Source organism: Mobula birostris, chromosome 2 (genome assembly GCF_030028105.1).
Source record: "Mobula birostris isolate sMobBir1 chromosome 2, sMobBir1.hap1, whole genome shotgun sequence".
In the NCBI taxonomy this organism is placed as follows: Eukaryota; Metazoa; Chordata; class Chondrichthyes; order Myliobatiformes; family Myliobatidae; genus Mobula; species Mobula birostris.
The window spans coordinates 10,696,572-10,713,446 of NC_092371.1; the positions used below are offsets into that span (position 1 = coordinate 10,696,572).

Sequence of the window (16,875 nt, forward strand, 5' to 3'; positions counted from 1 at the left end):
GAACCACCCTCCTCTGCGCATACATGGCTTCTCCATAGAGAGAGTTAAGTGCACCAAGTTCCTGGGAGTTCACATCATGGACAACCTTACCTGGTCCCTCAACATCACCTCCCGGAATAAGAAGGCACAGCGGCGTCTCCACTTCCTCAGGAGACTGAGGCAAGCGAGGCTCCCTCCATACCCACCTTAACTGAGTCCTGACAAGCTGCATCTCCATCTGGTACGGAAGCAGCCCAGCATCGGACTGGAATTCCTTGTGAAGGACTGTGAGAACGGCTGAGAGGATGTTAGGGGTCTCCCCACCATCCATCGGGTACATTTATCAGGAGCGCTGCATATGCAGGGTCCTTAGTATTATCAAGAATCCCACCCATCCATCCAGCATCCTCTTTGACTTTCTACCATCGGGCAGGAGTCTCCGATGCATAAAGACAAGAATGGTCAGGATGGGAAACAGTTTCTTCCCTCAAACCATTAGGCTTCTGAACTTGTTTATGTGTGATTCATTTGTAGATTTAATTCTTACTTTCCTAAGTTATTGTGTAGTCTGTGTGTTATGTGTACTATTGTTCTTTACACCCAAGTCTGGAGAAACATTGTCTCATTTGGTTACATACATGTATATAGTTAATTGACAATAAACGTGACTTGACCTGACTTCTCAACACTTTGCTGTGAATTCTGTGGTATCCCTGGCACTATCTCAATGCACTGAGGTGATGAAATGATCTGTATCGATCAAAGGTTTTCAGTATTATGAGGCTTTGTCCTAGGGTGGAAGTGGCGAATATGTCACCCCTTCAGTGACAGCAGCTCACCAGAGTCCTCCGTCCTGGGCCAGCCTTTCAAGTTGTCCTCAGGTGCAGCCCATCCTTCCTCTCCCAGGGACGAGCTCTTTGGAGCTTCTGTAGCTCTGGGTTTTTATGTGATGGGGTTAATATCCCCATGTCCAACCTTCCTCCTCTCACATCCGGATTTGGGATCACCCATGACTGAGTTAAACGGCTAACACCAGGGGACGTAATTTTTAGGGAGATTGGAGGAAAGTATGGGTGGATATCAAAACGAGGGAAGGGTTAAATTGATCTTAAAGTAGGTTTAAGGTCAGTACGACATTAGACAATAGACAATAGGTGCAGGAGTAGGCCATTCAGCCCTTCAAGCCAGCACCGCCATTCACTGGGATCATGGCTGATCATCCACAATCCGTATCCAGTTCCTGCCTTATCCCCATAAACTTTGATTCCGCAATCTTTAAGAGCTCTATCTATCTCTTTTTTGAAAGCATTGTGGGGCAAAGGGTCTATGCTGTGCTTTAATAACCAATGTTCTGTGTAAGTATTTTTACACAGAGAGTGGTGAGTGTGTGGAACGCACTGCCAGGAGTGGTGGTAGAAGCAGACACATCAGGGACATTTAAGAGACTCTGAGATAGGTACGTAGACGATAGAAAGATGGAGGGCTATGTAGTGGGGAAGGATCAGATTGATCTTGCAGTAGGTTAAAGGATCAGCACAGCATCATGGGCTGAAGGGCCTGTACTGTTCTAAATTCTATGTACCACTGTGACAATAATAAACCAAATTACCATTTTACCTGTACCCCTCCTTGATCCACCAATCTGTCTCTGTCTCTCTGTCTTCTTTTCACCCCCCCCCCCACTCCCCTTTATCCTGGCCATCTCACCTCTCTCAGTCCTGATGCAGGGTCTCGATACGAAATGTTGCCCATTCCTTTTCCTCCTCTGCACGGATGCCGATCGACTACGCCAAATCTCTCCAGCAGATAGATTGTTGCTCCAGAATCCAGCACTTGTGGCGTCTTGTGTCCACCGACTGGACATCCCGGTAGGAGCACCGATCGTGAACCCTAGGGCAACGCACACCAACTGCTGGAGGGGCTCAGCAGGTCAGGCAGCATCTACGGAGAGGAGCAAAGAGCTGACATTTTGGGTCAAGACCCTTCAACAGAACATAGACTCAGGAGGTTCTGGAAATCCAGAGTCACACACACAAAATACTAGAGGAACACAGCAGGTCAGGCAGCATCTATGGAGGGAAATAAGGAGTATGAGAAGAAGTACTGAGAGATTTGGAGGAAGGAGAGAAGCGGACAGCTTTAAAGTTACCATTCCAGTAATCTGAAATGTGGAAGGCAATGGAAAAAGAAGGGGATGATGTTATAACTCTTAAATAATTCTCACTTGGGAAGGACAGGCAGTTTTCATTCCATTTTAGCCAAAGAAGTAAATTGTTTTGTGACAGAAAATTTGGAAGCTATGGAATAACCACCCCCCCTCCCCGCCACACGTCAACAGGAATGGAAATCATGAAAGCTCTTGATCATTTGCTATGTCTCATAACTCCAGTGTGCACCCCCCCCCCCGCCGTCCATGAGTTCAGACATACTTCTTCCATTAAGCAACTATGTTCGTTAATTGAAATCAGATTCCTGAATCCAATTCCTGGCCTTTGTTGAAGCTCTGGATGAAACATCAGCCCAGGCAATCTCAGGATTCTTTTAAAACGTAGCCAATCGCTCCATCAAGAAATTGCAGGCAATTTTTATCTTGGCTACCTCAGCTCAGTAGTCTGTCCATCATGCTGAAATATCTTGAATGCCTTAAGAAAGCATTCATTTGCTCAGTGGCCACTTTATTAGGTACACTCATTAATGCAAATATCGAATCAGCCAATCATATGGCAGCAACTCTGTGCATAAAAGCATGCAGGCATGGTCATGGGGTTCAGTTCAACACAGTGCTGGAGGAACTCAGCAGGTCAGACAGCATCTATGGAAAGGGCTGAGACCCTTTTATCAGGACTGGAAAGGAAGGGGGAAGATTCTAGAATAAAAAGGTGGGGGTAGGAAGGGAAAGAAGATAGCTTGAAGGAGATAGGTGAAGTCAGGTGGGTAGGAAAGATAAAGGGCTGGAGAGGAAGGAATCTGATAGGAGAGGGGTGTGGACCGTAGGAGAAAGGGATGGAGGAGGGGACCCAGGGGGAGGTGCTAGGCAGGTGAGAAGAGGTAAGAGGCCAGAGTGAGGAATAGAAGAGGGTAGGGGTAGGGAAGTTTTTTTGTACCAGAAGGAGAAAGCAATATTCATGCCATCAGATTGGAGGCTACCCAGACGGAATATGAAGTGTTATTCTCCACCCTGCAGGGGCCTCACCTTGGCGTAAGGGGAAGCAATGGAACGGGAATGAGAATTGGAATTAAGATGTTTGGCCACTGGGAAGTTCCGCTTTGGCAGAAGGAGAAGAGGTGCTCACTGAAGCGGACCCCCAATTTACAACAGGTCTCACCAAAGTTCAGTTGATGTTCAGACTAAACACGGGGAAGAAATGTGATCGAGGTTACTTTCACCATGGATTGATTGTTGGTGCCAGACAGGGCGGTTTGAGTATCTCAGATCTCCTGGGATTTTCATGCACTGACCCCCCATAGAGTTTACAGAAAATGGTGTGAAAAACAGAAAACATACAGTGAGCGGCAGTTCTGTGGGTGAAAATTCCTTTTTAATGGGAGAAGTCAGAGGAGAATGGCCAGACTGACAGGAAGACAACAGTAACTCAAATACCATTTGTGTGTAGAGGAGCGTCTCTGAACGCACAACACGCCGAACTTTGAAGTGGATGGACTAATACAGTGGCCACTGAGTGTATTTTGAGCATTTCTACAGATGACCTTGCTCTCTGCAAGCCTCTGGGTTGCCACAGCCACTCTGGGTGCCTGGTGTAACTTGCCACACTTCTTTCCTGTCCGTGGGTATCACGCCCATTCCTTACCTTGCTCCATAGAGTCAAGGGGGTATGTCGAAGATGAAGTTCCATCGAGTCAGTGCCACCCCAACTGAGTGTAGAACCCCATGGGGGGTGGGGGCACTGTGCTGGCCCAGAGGGCTAGAATGGGAATAAGGAGACTCACTCAGAGGTGAGGGTTGGTGGTCATTACTGTAATTGATACTTCACCCAGCCAACACACTTTTCGTCCCTCTTCCCTCTGGGAGAAGGCTCAGGAGCTTGAAGACTCGTACTGCCAGATTTGGGAACAGCTTCTTTCCAACTGTGAACGGATCCTGACTGACCTGGATCTGGGCCATACCCTCCAAATATCCGGACCTGCCTCTCGGTTTTTTTGCACTACCTTATTTTCCCTTTTCTATTTTCTATTTATGATTTATAATTTAAAATTTTAATATTTACTATCGATTTGTACCGCAGGGAGCACGAAGAGCAGAATCAAATATCGCTGTGATGATTGTACGCTCTAGTATCAATTGTTTGGCGACAATGAAATATAAAGTATATATAAAGTACTCAGGCAAATCAGACAGGAGTACTCCTTTTGATTTTGGGAGTGTAGCATGTGCGCACGAGAGAGAGAGAGTAGCACGTGCAAGGGAGTGTAGTGTATGTGAGAGAGTGTTGTGTGTATGTGTGTGAGAATGTAGTTTGTGCATGTGAGTGTAGTTGTGTGAGATTGTTGCGTGTGAGTGTAGTTGTGTGAGAATGTGTTTGAGAGAGTGTAGTTGTGTGTGTGTGTGAGAGAGAGAGTGTGTAGTTGTGTGTGTGTATGTGAGAGAGAATAGTTGTGTGAGAGAGTGAGTGTGGGTGTATGTGTAGTTGTGTGAGAGAGTATGTGTGAGAGTGTAGTGTGTGTGAGTGCAGTTGTGTGTGTGTGTGAATGCAGTTGTGTGTGGGCGTGAGTGTGGTTGTGTGAGAGTGGTTGTGGCTGAGAGAGTGTAGTTTTGTGTGTGTGTGTGTTGTTGCTGTTGTCTGTGTGTGTGTGTGTCTGTCTGTGTGTACACACGTGAGTGTACAAAGGGTGATGAAGAATTGGCGTCGCTTTTTCCTGACTACTCCTTACAGTCGGAGAGATGTGAGATAATGGGAACAGTAGCTCCCAATGGGCCCAATTTGAGTGAATGATATCACTTTCAGGACAGAGAAAGGGGCAAAATATTTTGAACTCCAAAAATGAGTCACTCTTAATGTCTGATTCTACTGAAAAAACAGGAAGGACTGAATATGATTTGCAGGTTTCAGATTTTCTTTTGTCTCTGTAGTTGGACAATATAAGTGATTCTCTGTTTGTTCAATGCCAGTGTCACATCTGTTTCTCTCATTACTTGGCTGATGCGAAGCTATTCAGAATTTGAAAGCCTTGGACACAGTAGCTGCAACTTGGCTGGGCTTTTGCAGCCTCTCAGCGGTACAGCTGCTGATACAATTTCCGTAGCTGATACAATACCTCTTGAACCAAGTCCCAGAGCTTTTTAGATGCAATACCTAAATGAGTCATGGAGGACTTTGACCCAAATTCCTCCCCAGCCCCCTGTCTGCCTTCTCTTTGGTGTGAGCTCACGTGGCAGGCTTCTCTGCACCATAAGCCACTGCCAGAGCCTTGAGGCAGCTCAAACACTTTGAGTACCTTTCGGCTAAAGGGGCAACCTCCTCACGACTCACATACATACAGGCCATTTCAGCCTGTCTTTGTGCACCTTCTCATAAATTGACTTCTTAAGACAGGAGCAGAAGTAGGCCACTTGCTTCATCGAGTCTGCTCTGCCATTCCATCATGGCTGATTTACTTTCCCTCTCAACCCCATTCTCCTGTCATAGGGATAGGGGAAGGGGAGGGAATTACCAGAAGTTGGAGAATTCTATGTTCATACCAGGGGGCTGGAGGCTACCTAGACAGTATATGAGGTGTTGCTCCTCCAACCTGAGTTTAGCCTCAGCATGGCAGTAGAGGAGGCCATGTATGGACATATCCAAATGGTAATAGTGCTTTGGCCAGCTGCCAATCCGGACATCAGAAGTTTGGAGAGGAGGTGGCTCCAATCACGAGGATAAAAGGCAGAGCGAGTCGGCAGGCTAATAGATCAGTCCATGATTGAATGGCGGAGCAGACTCGATGGGCTGAATGGCCTACTTCTGCTCCTATATCTTATGGTCTTATGGGTTCATTCCAAACCTTGGTTCTCCCACTCCATCTGGCTGTTAGACTGTGTGTGAAACCCAGAGGAAAGACTCGCTGTTGCCCCATTCAGCTTGCAGAATGCTCTCCAAAATATGATGTGGATTGTGGACGATCCGGCACAATGTCCACTGCAAAACTGTGGATCCTGGTGCAGGACAATTTCGGCCGTCTCTGATGATGATGATAGCCTGTCCAAGATGATTAATTTGCAGGCCTTTGAAAAGCGATCTACAATTACTATGATAATGGTCTTCCACGTGGAAGGAGGTAGTCCCGTGACAAAGTCCATGGAGATGTGTGCCCAAGATCTGTCCGGAACAGGCAGAGGGTGAAGAAGCACTTGAGGTTTGGTGCAGGTCTCCTTGTTCCGGGTGCACACCTCGCATGCCAGCACGTATTGACGGACCTCCCTCACCATTCCAGGCCAGCAATATCGTCTCTTAAGGAACTCGAGGGTCTTGGCAATCGCTGGGTGAGAGGTCAATCTTGATGTATGTCTGCATTGAAGAACCTGAGACTGGACAGGACTAGGAATGAATAGCTGACCCAGAGGGCCGTTCTGAGGGATCACCCCTTGTGCCTGGGCCTTGCGAACAAATGTGTTGATTCCCGATCAAATTGGCACTGTCACCTTGGCTTGGGGCAAAATGGTGGTAGACTGCTTCTCTTATTTGGGTTCGTCAAACTGACGGGACGAGACACCTGGCTTCTGGTCGATAGGTCAGGATGAAATTAAAATGGTTAAAAAAAGAGACCACCTGGCCTGCTTGGAATTCAGTCTCTTGGCATCCTGAGTACAAGCCAGGTTCTTGTGGTCGTCCGTATGGTAAAAGGGTTCTTAGCCCCCTTGAGCCAGTGACGCCATTCCTCCAGAGCCAACTTGACCGCGAGCAGCTCCATTTCCAGTGTCGTAGTTCACCTGTGCCCGAGATAGCTGCCTGGAAAAGAACAGGTGCAGTTTATTGTCCAAAGGTATCCACTGAGACAACACCGCACCCACTTCAACGTCCACCTCCACGATAAAGGGAAGGAAAAGTCTGTGTTAGGTGCAGCCAATAATGGGAGTTGTTGTGAATCGCTGTTTGAGCTCTGTGAAAGCAGCCTCTGCCTTGGTAGTCCAAACAAAAGGACCAATGGATCTCTTGGTTAGTGCTGTCAGCAGAGCTGCCACTGAGCTGAAGTTTCTGATGAACTTGATAAAAGTTGACAAATCCCAGGAACCGTTGGACCTGTTTCACAATGGATGGTTGTGGCTGATCTCTGACTGCCTGAGTCTAACTAGGGTCCCTCTTGAGATTGCCATTAGAGATGTTGAAACCCAAAAATGAAGTGGTGGTAAGGTGAAATTCAGACTTCTCCAAATTGATGTGAAGTCCATGATCAAGTAGCCTCTTTAGAATATCCCTGACGTGAGCAACGTGCTTCTCCATGGACTTCTAGAAAATTAGGATGTCATCCAAGTAGACAAAGGCAAACTTATGGAGGGTATCCTGGAGCATGTCATTCATAACAGCCTGGAAAACTGCTGGCATGTTCACAAGGCCATAGTGCCCTGTCGGTGTGCTGAATGCTATCTTCCACTCATCACCCTCCTTTCTGTGAACGCACTCTGCAAGTCTAGCTTCGACAACACTCTTGCCCCTTGGAGGATCTCGAAGGCAGTGCTCATGAGTGGAAGAGGGTAGCGATTCTTGATCATTATGTGATTGAGCCCTCTGTAATCAATATATGGCCGCAGGCTCCCGTCCTTTTTCTGTACGAAGAAGAAGCCTATGCCAGCTGGTGAGGTGGAGGGCCGAGTGAATACAAAGGCAAGAGCCTTCCTTATGTACTCCACAGCTCTTCTCTCCAAGCCTGAGTGTGTATAATCGACCCCGTGGAGGACAAGTACCAGGCTGTAGATCTATTGCACAGTCGTAGGGTTGGTGCGGCGGAAGAGTTGAGGCCTTTCCCTTACTGAAGACCTCTTCCAGACCCTCGTAGACAGAAGTGATTGCTACTGGCTGGGTCACTGCAATTACCCCTGAACCTTCCTCCAAGGATGTTGAGGAGCTTTAGGCAGCTGGGGGGGGGGGGGGCGGTGGCAGGATTTAGCAGACCTCAGAGTCTTCTTCTTAGATTCACAAGAGTCTTAGTGAAAACAGAGGCTGAATCACAGTCCAATTCTTCAGGCTTTGGCAGTGAGGCACAACAAGTGGTTCTTGTGCTCCAGGACTAGGCTCCATTTTGGATAGGTCTGGCAACTGGTGCCCTTTGCCTTAGCTGCTAGAATTCCAGACTGCTTGGGCACCTTTTTGGCTTGCTCCTGAACTAGAGGTGCAGTTCCGGCACACCCCTGCGTGGGCAGGGTCGGGGCTCACACAGGCCTGTTGGCCGGGGCCGGCTTGTCTGCCCTTGAAGGCAGGACTGGGTTTCCTGAAGGCTCCATGTTACCCCGAACAGAAGTCTGCCCCTTCGCCGGCCGCTGGTCTCGGGAGAGACTGGGGGTCGGAACACCAAGATGAAAACATACCTTCTTGCAGCGACTGGACCATGCAGTGATCCTCCCTTCCTTCCAGTTCACGGAAGGGTTATGCCGGGACAGGACAGCCAAGGGTGCCCAAGGATTGGGGTATGTGAGGAGGCTTGGTGATATAGAGACTAATGTCCTCCGCATGGTCCTCTATCCTCATCCGCTAAACCACCATCTGCTGCCGGATCTGCCCGGAACCAAGCAGACAGCCGTCCAGGACAGTTGTGAACATTGGCTGGCTTAACTCCTGCAGCGGTATGTTGAGCCGATGGGCGATTTCCAAGTCCAGGACATTTCAGCTGCCCCAGAGTCCAAGAAAGCATTCCCATCTTGCCAGTTCATAACACAGGACACCACCACCCTCAGCGTGAAACCAAAATCCTCGAGGTTGGGGGTAGTGGCTGCGACCATCACAGTCCTCCCAACACCGGATGGGCATGACAGTTCTCCTGACAGCTGCGGCTTCGGACGTTCGGCTTGCAAGTAATCTGCTTCCCCTCAGTAACAGCAGCAACCTTGAATCCTTTGCCAGAACCTCTCATTGGCAGAGATTCATGTATGGCCAATTTGCACGGGTTCGACAGGATCGTGAGCAGGAGACAGGCTGGTCATGGTCTGAGATGGGAGAGTGGAATTACGAAGCATTGAGGCTGGGCTTGGGCTAGCCTTCTTTGACTTCTTGATGTAGTCTCACTTACTGTATGCTGCCAGATGATTATCAAGACGAATGGATTGATTGATCAGAATCTCTAAGTCTTCTGCTGGCCCCCCCCCCCCCCAAGGCGAGGGCATCCTTCAGTTCATCTCAGAGTCTGTGGCTGGTATAGAGTGGCCAAGGCCTCCCCTTTCCAGCTATTCTCTTGGGTCAAGGTCCAAAACTTGATAGTGCAGTTGGCCGCTGACCGCCCGCCCTGTCGAATCTTCGTCAGACTGTCTGAGCCAAGGCTGCGCGATGGAACGCCTTCCTATTAGCGGCCATGAAGTCCTCAGAATCTGAACCAATCTCCGACCTTTGTGCCCAGTGCACCGTGGCCCAGGCCAGGGCTCTTCCAGTCAGAAGAGAGAGATGAAGGCCACCTGTCCACGCTCCGAAGGGAACTGGGACGGCTGGAGTTCAAACCTAATGCGCATTGAATGAGGAAGCCGCAGCAAGAGCCGGGGTCATTGTCGAACTTCTCCGGGGCTGGAAGATGCACTGGCTCCGTAGCGGGAACCACCAGCTCTCCCGACCCACTCTGGCTTCCTCCTTGCAAATGTTGACCAACGGTTACCTGGATGTCGTGTATCTCCAGGCTCCGTCTGGAAATATCTTCGCAGTGGCCGGTCACAGCGGACGAAGGACTCTGGGTCCATACTGACTCAACCATACTGTGACGGGAGACCCTGACGAGGATGGTTTGGACCCAGATGCCAGAATATCTGAGGCTAGGATCAAGACACGGTATCAAACTGGATTGAGAACTGAGCACAAAACAAACACTAAATGATATCACTAGTAGGGCTTACTATTGAGCACTAAACCTCAGTTCAGGTGCTTTTTAAAAACTCAATTCTTGGTGCCCAAAACATGATTGCCAATTAGCGGGATGGCCCTAAATCTTTAAAGGGGTTGTGCCAGCTATCTATATTCCAGAAAGTTAGAGCGTCTAACCCCCGGAAGCTGGTGCAGTTGGGTGTGTGTCGTAACAGGACCTCCTCCCCTATGCCATCTTATTTCTGAATGGATATTGCACCCACTACTTTTTTAATTTCTTTTTACACTACTTGTTTAATTTAACATTTTAATATATATACTTCTTACTGTAATTTGTATTTTTATTACTATGTACTGCAATGTACTACTGCCGCAAAACAACAAAGTTCATGATATATGCTGGTGATATTAAACCTGATTCAGATTCTGATTTCATTAGGAGTTTGAGGAGATCTGGTACGTTAGCAAAGACTTTGGCAAATTGGAACAGATGTACCATGAAGAGCATTCTGACTGGCTGCCTCCTCTGGTGTGGAGGAGGATCAGAAAGAGCTGCAGTGGCTGTAAACTCAGCCAGCTCCATCGTGGGCACTAGCCTCCCCAACATGGAGGATACCTTCAATAGGCGATGCCTGCATCCTTAAGGACCCTCATCACCAAGGACGTGCCCTCTTCTCATCACTACCATCAGGGAGGAGGTACAGGAGCCTGAAGGCACACAGTCAGAGTTTTAGGAAAACAACTTCCTCCCTGCCATCAGATTTCTGAATGGACGTTGATCCCATGTACACTACCTCACTGTTTGCACTACTTATCTATTTCTCTTATGTTTCTTATTGTAGCTCATAGTAATTTTTTATGTACTGCAATGCACTGCTGCAACAAAACAACAAATTTCATGACAAATGCCACTGATGATAAATCTGATGCTGAGCCACATGCACTAAAATCGTGTTCCTCGGGGTGACTGCCATATCAATGGCCTCGGTGAGCCACTGACGATTTTCAACCAGGTACACCCTGTTGCCAACGACACCTTTGCGGTTTGCTCTGGGCCACCCTCAGGGTGGAGGAGCAACACCTTTCTTGCTGATTGAAAGATCTCGGCCGGAAACGTCGACCCTTTATTCCTTTCCGTAGATGCTGCCCTGAACTTTTGAGTTCCTGCAGTGTTTTGTGTGTGTTTCTCCGGATTCCCAGAATCTGCAGAATCTCCTGTGTTTATGTTGTCATACTGTGTCAACTTTTCTCCTTAGGTTGCTGGTCAGTGCCCCTTGGGATGGCAATGCAAAGAACAAGGAAGGTGACATTTATCGATGCAACGTGGCCAGCCGAAAGAGCACAACCTGTATGAAATTAAACTCAGGTAAAATAACTCTAACTTTTTTGGTTCAGAGCCCTACAGTGTTTGGCTGATGGTTTAGGAATGATGGGGTGATCAAGGGCCCCTGCCTTGTGTGCACTTGATTGGAAAGTGAAAAGGGAACTTCTCCAATCCACGCTGTCCCAGCCGTGTGTGTGAATGCTGGGACAATGTAAAAGGAGCTTTACTCTGTATCTAACCTGTCCTACCCTAGACCTGATACTGTGTGTACAGGGAGCTTTACTGATTGTGGATTTCAGAATGGGTAAGATGAGGGAGCACGCATAGAGGGATCAGAAGTGGAGAGAGTGAGCAATTTCAAGTTCCTGGGTGTCAATATCTCTGAGAGTCTAACCTGGACCAGACATATCGATGCAGCTATAAAGAAGGCAAAACAGTAGCAATATTTCATTAGGGGTTTACGGAGATTTGGTGTCACCAAAAACACTCACAGATTTCTACAGCTGTACGGTGGAGAGCATTCTAAGTGGCTGCATCACTGTCTGGTATGGGGGTGTTATTGTGTACAGTTCTGGTCACCGAATTATAGGAAAGATGTCAATAAAATTGAGAGAGTACAGAGGAGGTTTACTAAAATGTTGCCTGGGTTTCATCTCCTAAGTTACAGAGAAGGGTTGAACAAGTTAGGTCTTTATTCTTTGGAGCATAGAAGATTGAGGGGAGACTTGAAAGGAGTGTTTAAAGTTATGAGGAGGATTGATAGACATTTTCCCATTGAGAGTGGGGAAGATTCAAACAAGTGGGCATGGGTTGAGAATTAGAGGACAAAAGTTTAGGGGTAACATGAGGGGAAACTTCTTTACTCAGAGAGTGGTAGCTGTGTGGAACGAGCTTCCAGCAGAAGTGGTTGAGGCAGGTTTTATGTTGTCATTTAAAGTTAAATTGGACAGGTATATGGACAGAAAAGGAATGGAGGGTTATGGGCTGAGTGCAGGTCGGTGGGAATAGGATAGGGTAAGAGTTCGGCACGGACTAGAAGGGCCGAGATGGCCTGTTTCCGTGCTGTAATTGTTATATGGTTTATATGGTTATATGGGTGGGGAGGGGGGTGGCTACTGTACAGGATCGAAGTAAGCCGCAGAGAGTTGTAAAATTAACCAGCTGCATCATGAGTACCAGCCTCCATAGTATCCAGGACATTCTCAAGGAGCGATACTTCAAAAAGGTGGTGTCCATCATTAAGGACCCCATCACCCAGGTCATGCCTTGTTCTCATTGCTACCATCAGGAGGAGGTACAGAAGTGTGAAGACACACACTTAACGATTCAGGAGCAGCTTCTTTCCTTCTGCCATCCAATTTCTGAATGGGCATTGAACCCATGAACACTCCCTCTCTACTTCTTTATTTCTATTTTGCACTATTTATTTAGCTGATTAATATATATACTTAATGTAATTCACAGTTTATTCTCTATTATTATGTATTGCATTGTCCTGCTGCCACAAAATCAACAAATTTCACAACAATTGCTGGTGATATTAAACCTGATTCTGATTCTAATCAATGCTCCCCCTGCCCTGGAAATCTACTCCAGGACAGTGAAGGAGTGTTACTCTGAATCTAACCCATCCTATTAAGTTCAATTGTTCTTCAATCATATGTGAATACCCACAGATACAGCTAAATGAAACAGCGTTACTCCGGCGCAGAACATGGTGCCAACAGTCATACAGAGCACAAGACACATATAGAACATACAAAATAGCAAGCTCCTATAAGTTACCAGTAAAATACAGTCCCACACAAAAAAAAATGTAATCCAAGTCCCTGAGTCCATGAGTGTTGCAGCAGTCTGCAGTCGAACACAGTACAGCTTGTCTTCTGCTGAGCGAGCACTGGAGGGCAGCACTAACTCCAGCTAGGATGTCATTCTACATTAACGATGTCCAACAGGGTTTTGCGATCACAATAAAACTGACCAAGACAATCACTCGCCGTCAGATTGGACACCACCTTCACGTACTGGCTCCACTGGCGTCTCTGTGCCGCAGGCAGCAGCACAACCGGCACCAAGTCCAGCTCCTTCACTTTCTCTGCCAACGAGCAACTCGCTGACGGAGTAGACCCGCAGATCTTTAAGCTCATAATGTTCAACAGGGTCTTGTGATCATAAAAATACATTTAAAAAGGACAATAACACCTTTGGTTGACCCCATAGAAGCTGATGTGATCAAACATGCTGCCATTTACTGGAAGAGCCTTGGTTAATAATGTGTCAGGGGACAACCCTTCTCTCTTTTTCCATTGTTCATTCTGGTTCCCCTCTCATCCCTTCTCTTCTCACCTGCCCATCGCTTCCCTCTGATTCTCCTCCTCTTCTATTTCTTCCATGGTCCTCTCTCCTCCCCTACTAGATTCCTCCTTCTTCAGCGCTTTAACTCTTCAACCTATTACCTCACAGCTTCTTACTTGATGAAGCTAGAGCAGTGGATGTAGTGTATATGGATTTCAGTAAGGCATTTGATAAGGTTTCCTATGCAAGGCTCCTTCAGAAAGTAAGGGGGCATGGGATCCAAGGAGACCTTGCTTTGTGGATTCAAAATTGGCTTGCCCACAGAATGCAAAGGGTGGTTGTAGATGGTTTGTATTCTACATGGAGGTCAGTGACCAGTGGTGTTCCAGAGGGATCTGTTCTGGGACCCCTCCTCTTTGTGCTTTTGTGGATGAAGAAGTAAAAGGGTGGGTTAGTAAGTTTGCTGATGACACAAAGGTTGGGGGTGTTGTGGATAGTCTGGAGGGTTGTCAGTTGTTACAGCGGGACATCAATAGGATGCAGAACTGGGATAAGAAGTGGCAGATGGACTTCAACCCCGATAAGTGTGAAGTGGTTCATTTTGGTAGGTCCAATTTGAAGACAGAATATAATATAAATGGTAAGACTCTTGACAGTGTGGAGGATCTGAGAGATCTTGGGGTCCATGTCGATAGGATACTCAAAGCCGCTCTGCGGGTTGACCGTGCTGTGAAGAAGGCATTTGGTGAGTTGGCATTTATCAACTGTGGGATTGAGTTCAAGAGCCGTGAGGTAATGTTACAGCTATATAAGACCTTGGTCAGACCGCACTTCGAGTACTGTGTTCGGTTCTGGTCATCTCACTAGGAAGGATGTAGATACTATAGAGAGAGTGCAGAGGAGATTTACAAGGCTGTTGCCTGGATTGGAGGGCGTACCTTGTGAGAATAGGTTGCGTGTACTTGGCCTTTTCTCCTTGGAGCGATGGAGGATGAGAGGTGACCTGATCGAGGTGTATAAGATAGGGGCATTGATCGTGTGGATAGCCAGAGGCTATTTCGCAGGGCTGAAATGGCTAACACAAGGGGGCATAATTTTTAAGGTGCTTGGAAATAGGTACTGAGGGGATGTCAGGGGTAAGTTTTTCACACAGAGTGTGGTGGGTACGTGGAATGGGCTGCTGGCGACGGTGGTGGAAGCTGATACAATAGGGCCTTTTAAGAGCCTCTTAGATAGGTACGTGGAGCTTAGAAAAATAGAGGGCAATGTGCTAGGGAAATTCTAGGCAGTTTCTAGAGTAGGTAACATGGTTGGCACAACATTGTGGCTGAATGGTCTGTAATGTGCTGTAAATTTCTGTGTTCTATGTTCATTCCCCCCACAACACCCACCCACCTTCCCTCTCACCTGACACCCACCAGCTCGTACTCCTCCTCCTCCCCCATCTTCTTATTCTGGCTTCTTCCCCTTCCTTTCCAATCCTGATGAAGGGTCTCACCCGAAACGTTGACTGTTTGGTGTCCTTCATAGATGCTGCCTGAACTGCTGAGTTCCTCCACCAGTTTCTCCGTGTTGCTCTGAATTTCCTGATTCTCAGAATCAGAATCAGGTTTAATATCACCGACAGATGTTGTGAAGTTTATTGTTGTTTATTTTTACTTAATTACTTAATACTTAAAAATTTTAAAAACTACAAATTATAAGACCGTAAAACCATAAGACATAGGAGCACAATTAGGCCATTCAGCCCATTGAGTCTGCTCCACCATTCCGTCGTGACTGATCACGGATTCCCATCAACCCCATACACCTGGATTTTTGCCATATCCTTTGATGCTCTGACCAATCAGGAAACGATCAACTTCTCTCTTAAATATATGCAAGGACTTGGCCTCCACCGCAGTCTGTGGCAGAGCATTCCACAGATTCACTACTCTCTGGCTAAAACAATTCCTCCTTACCTCGGTTCTAAAAGGTCACCCCCTCAGTTTTGGGGGTGTGCCCTCTAGTTCTAGATACCCCCACCGTAGGAGACATTCTCTCCACATCCATCCTATCTAGTCCTTTTAACATTTGGTAGGTTTCAATGAGATCCCCCCGCACTTTTCTAAATTCCAGTGAGTACAGGCCCAAAGCTGCCAAATGCTCCCTCATATGCTAACCCCTCCATTCCCAAAATCATCCTCGTGAACCTCCTCTGGACTCTCCCCAATGACAGCACATCCTTTCTGAGATATGGGGCCCAAAACTGTTGACAATATTCCCAATGAGGCCTGACTAGTGTCTTATAAAGGCTCAGCATTATCTCCTTGTTTTTATATTCTATTCCCCTTGAAATAAATGCCAACATTGAATTTGCCTTCTTTACCACAGACTCAACCTGTAAATTAACCTTCTGGGAGTCTTGTCTGAGAACTCCTAAGTCCCTCTGCACCCCTGATGTTTGAACCTTCTCCCCATTCAGACAATAGTCTGCACTATTGTCACATTTCCCAACACTGTATTCCATCTGCCACTTTTTTGTCCATTCTTCCAATATGTCTATGTCCTGAAGCAATTGCATTGCTTCCTCAGCACTACCTACCCTTCCACCTATCTTAATATTATATGCAAACTTTGCCACAAAGCCATCAATTCCTTTATCTTAATCATTGACAAACAATGTGAGAAGCAGCAGTCCTAATACTGACACCTGAGGAACACCACTAGTCACCGGCAGCCAACTAGAAAAGGCCCCTTTTATTCTCACTCGTTGTCTCCTGCCTGTCAGCCATTCTGCTATCCATGCCAGTATCTTTCCTGTAACGCCATGGGATTTTATCTTGTTAAGCAGCCTCGTGTGTGGCACCTTATCAAACGCCTTCTGAAAATCCAAGTAAATGACATCCACTGCCTCTCCTTTGTCCACCCTGCTTGTTACTTCCCTGAAGAACTCTTTAAAAAATTTGTCAGGCAAGATTTCCCTTTACAGAAACCATGCTGACTTTGCAAACATGAGGAATTCTGCAGATGCTGGAAATTCAAGCAACATACATCAAAGTTGCTGGTGAACGCAGCAGGCCAGGCAGTATCTATTGGAAGAGGTACAGTTGACGTTTCGGGCCGAGACCCTTCGTCAGGACTTACCCACTTTAAGACCTTTGCTTAGCACTTTTTCCTTTGTAATAGCAATAGGACTCACTGCTGCTCCGTGACCCTCATGGACCCCTGGCACACTGCAAGTTGCACAGTGAAGACAGATGCAAAGTACCCATTAAGTTCATCTGATATTTCTTTGTCCCTCAT

At 47.1% G+C, this 16,875-nt stretch overlaps 1 protein-coding gene across 1 annotated transcript in view; it reads left to right on the forward strand.

Annotated features, from left to right (window-relative positions):
* itga10 (integrin, alpha 10) overlaps positions 1-16,875 on the forward strand; it is a 181,141-nt gene that overhangs the window by 50,425 nt on the left and 113,841 nt on the right. Inside the window, exon 3 of the mRNA XM_072282845.1 lies at positions 11,228-11,337. Within this exon, the coding sequence (XP_072138946.1) occupies positions 11,228-11,337 (110 nt within the window). The remainder of the gene's footprint in view (positions 1-11,227; positions 11,338-16,875) is intronic.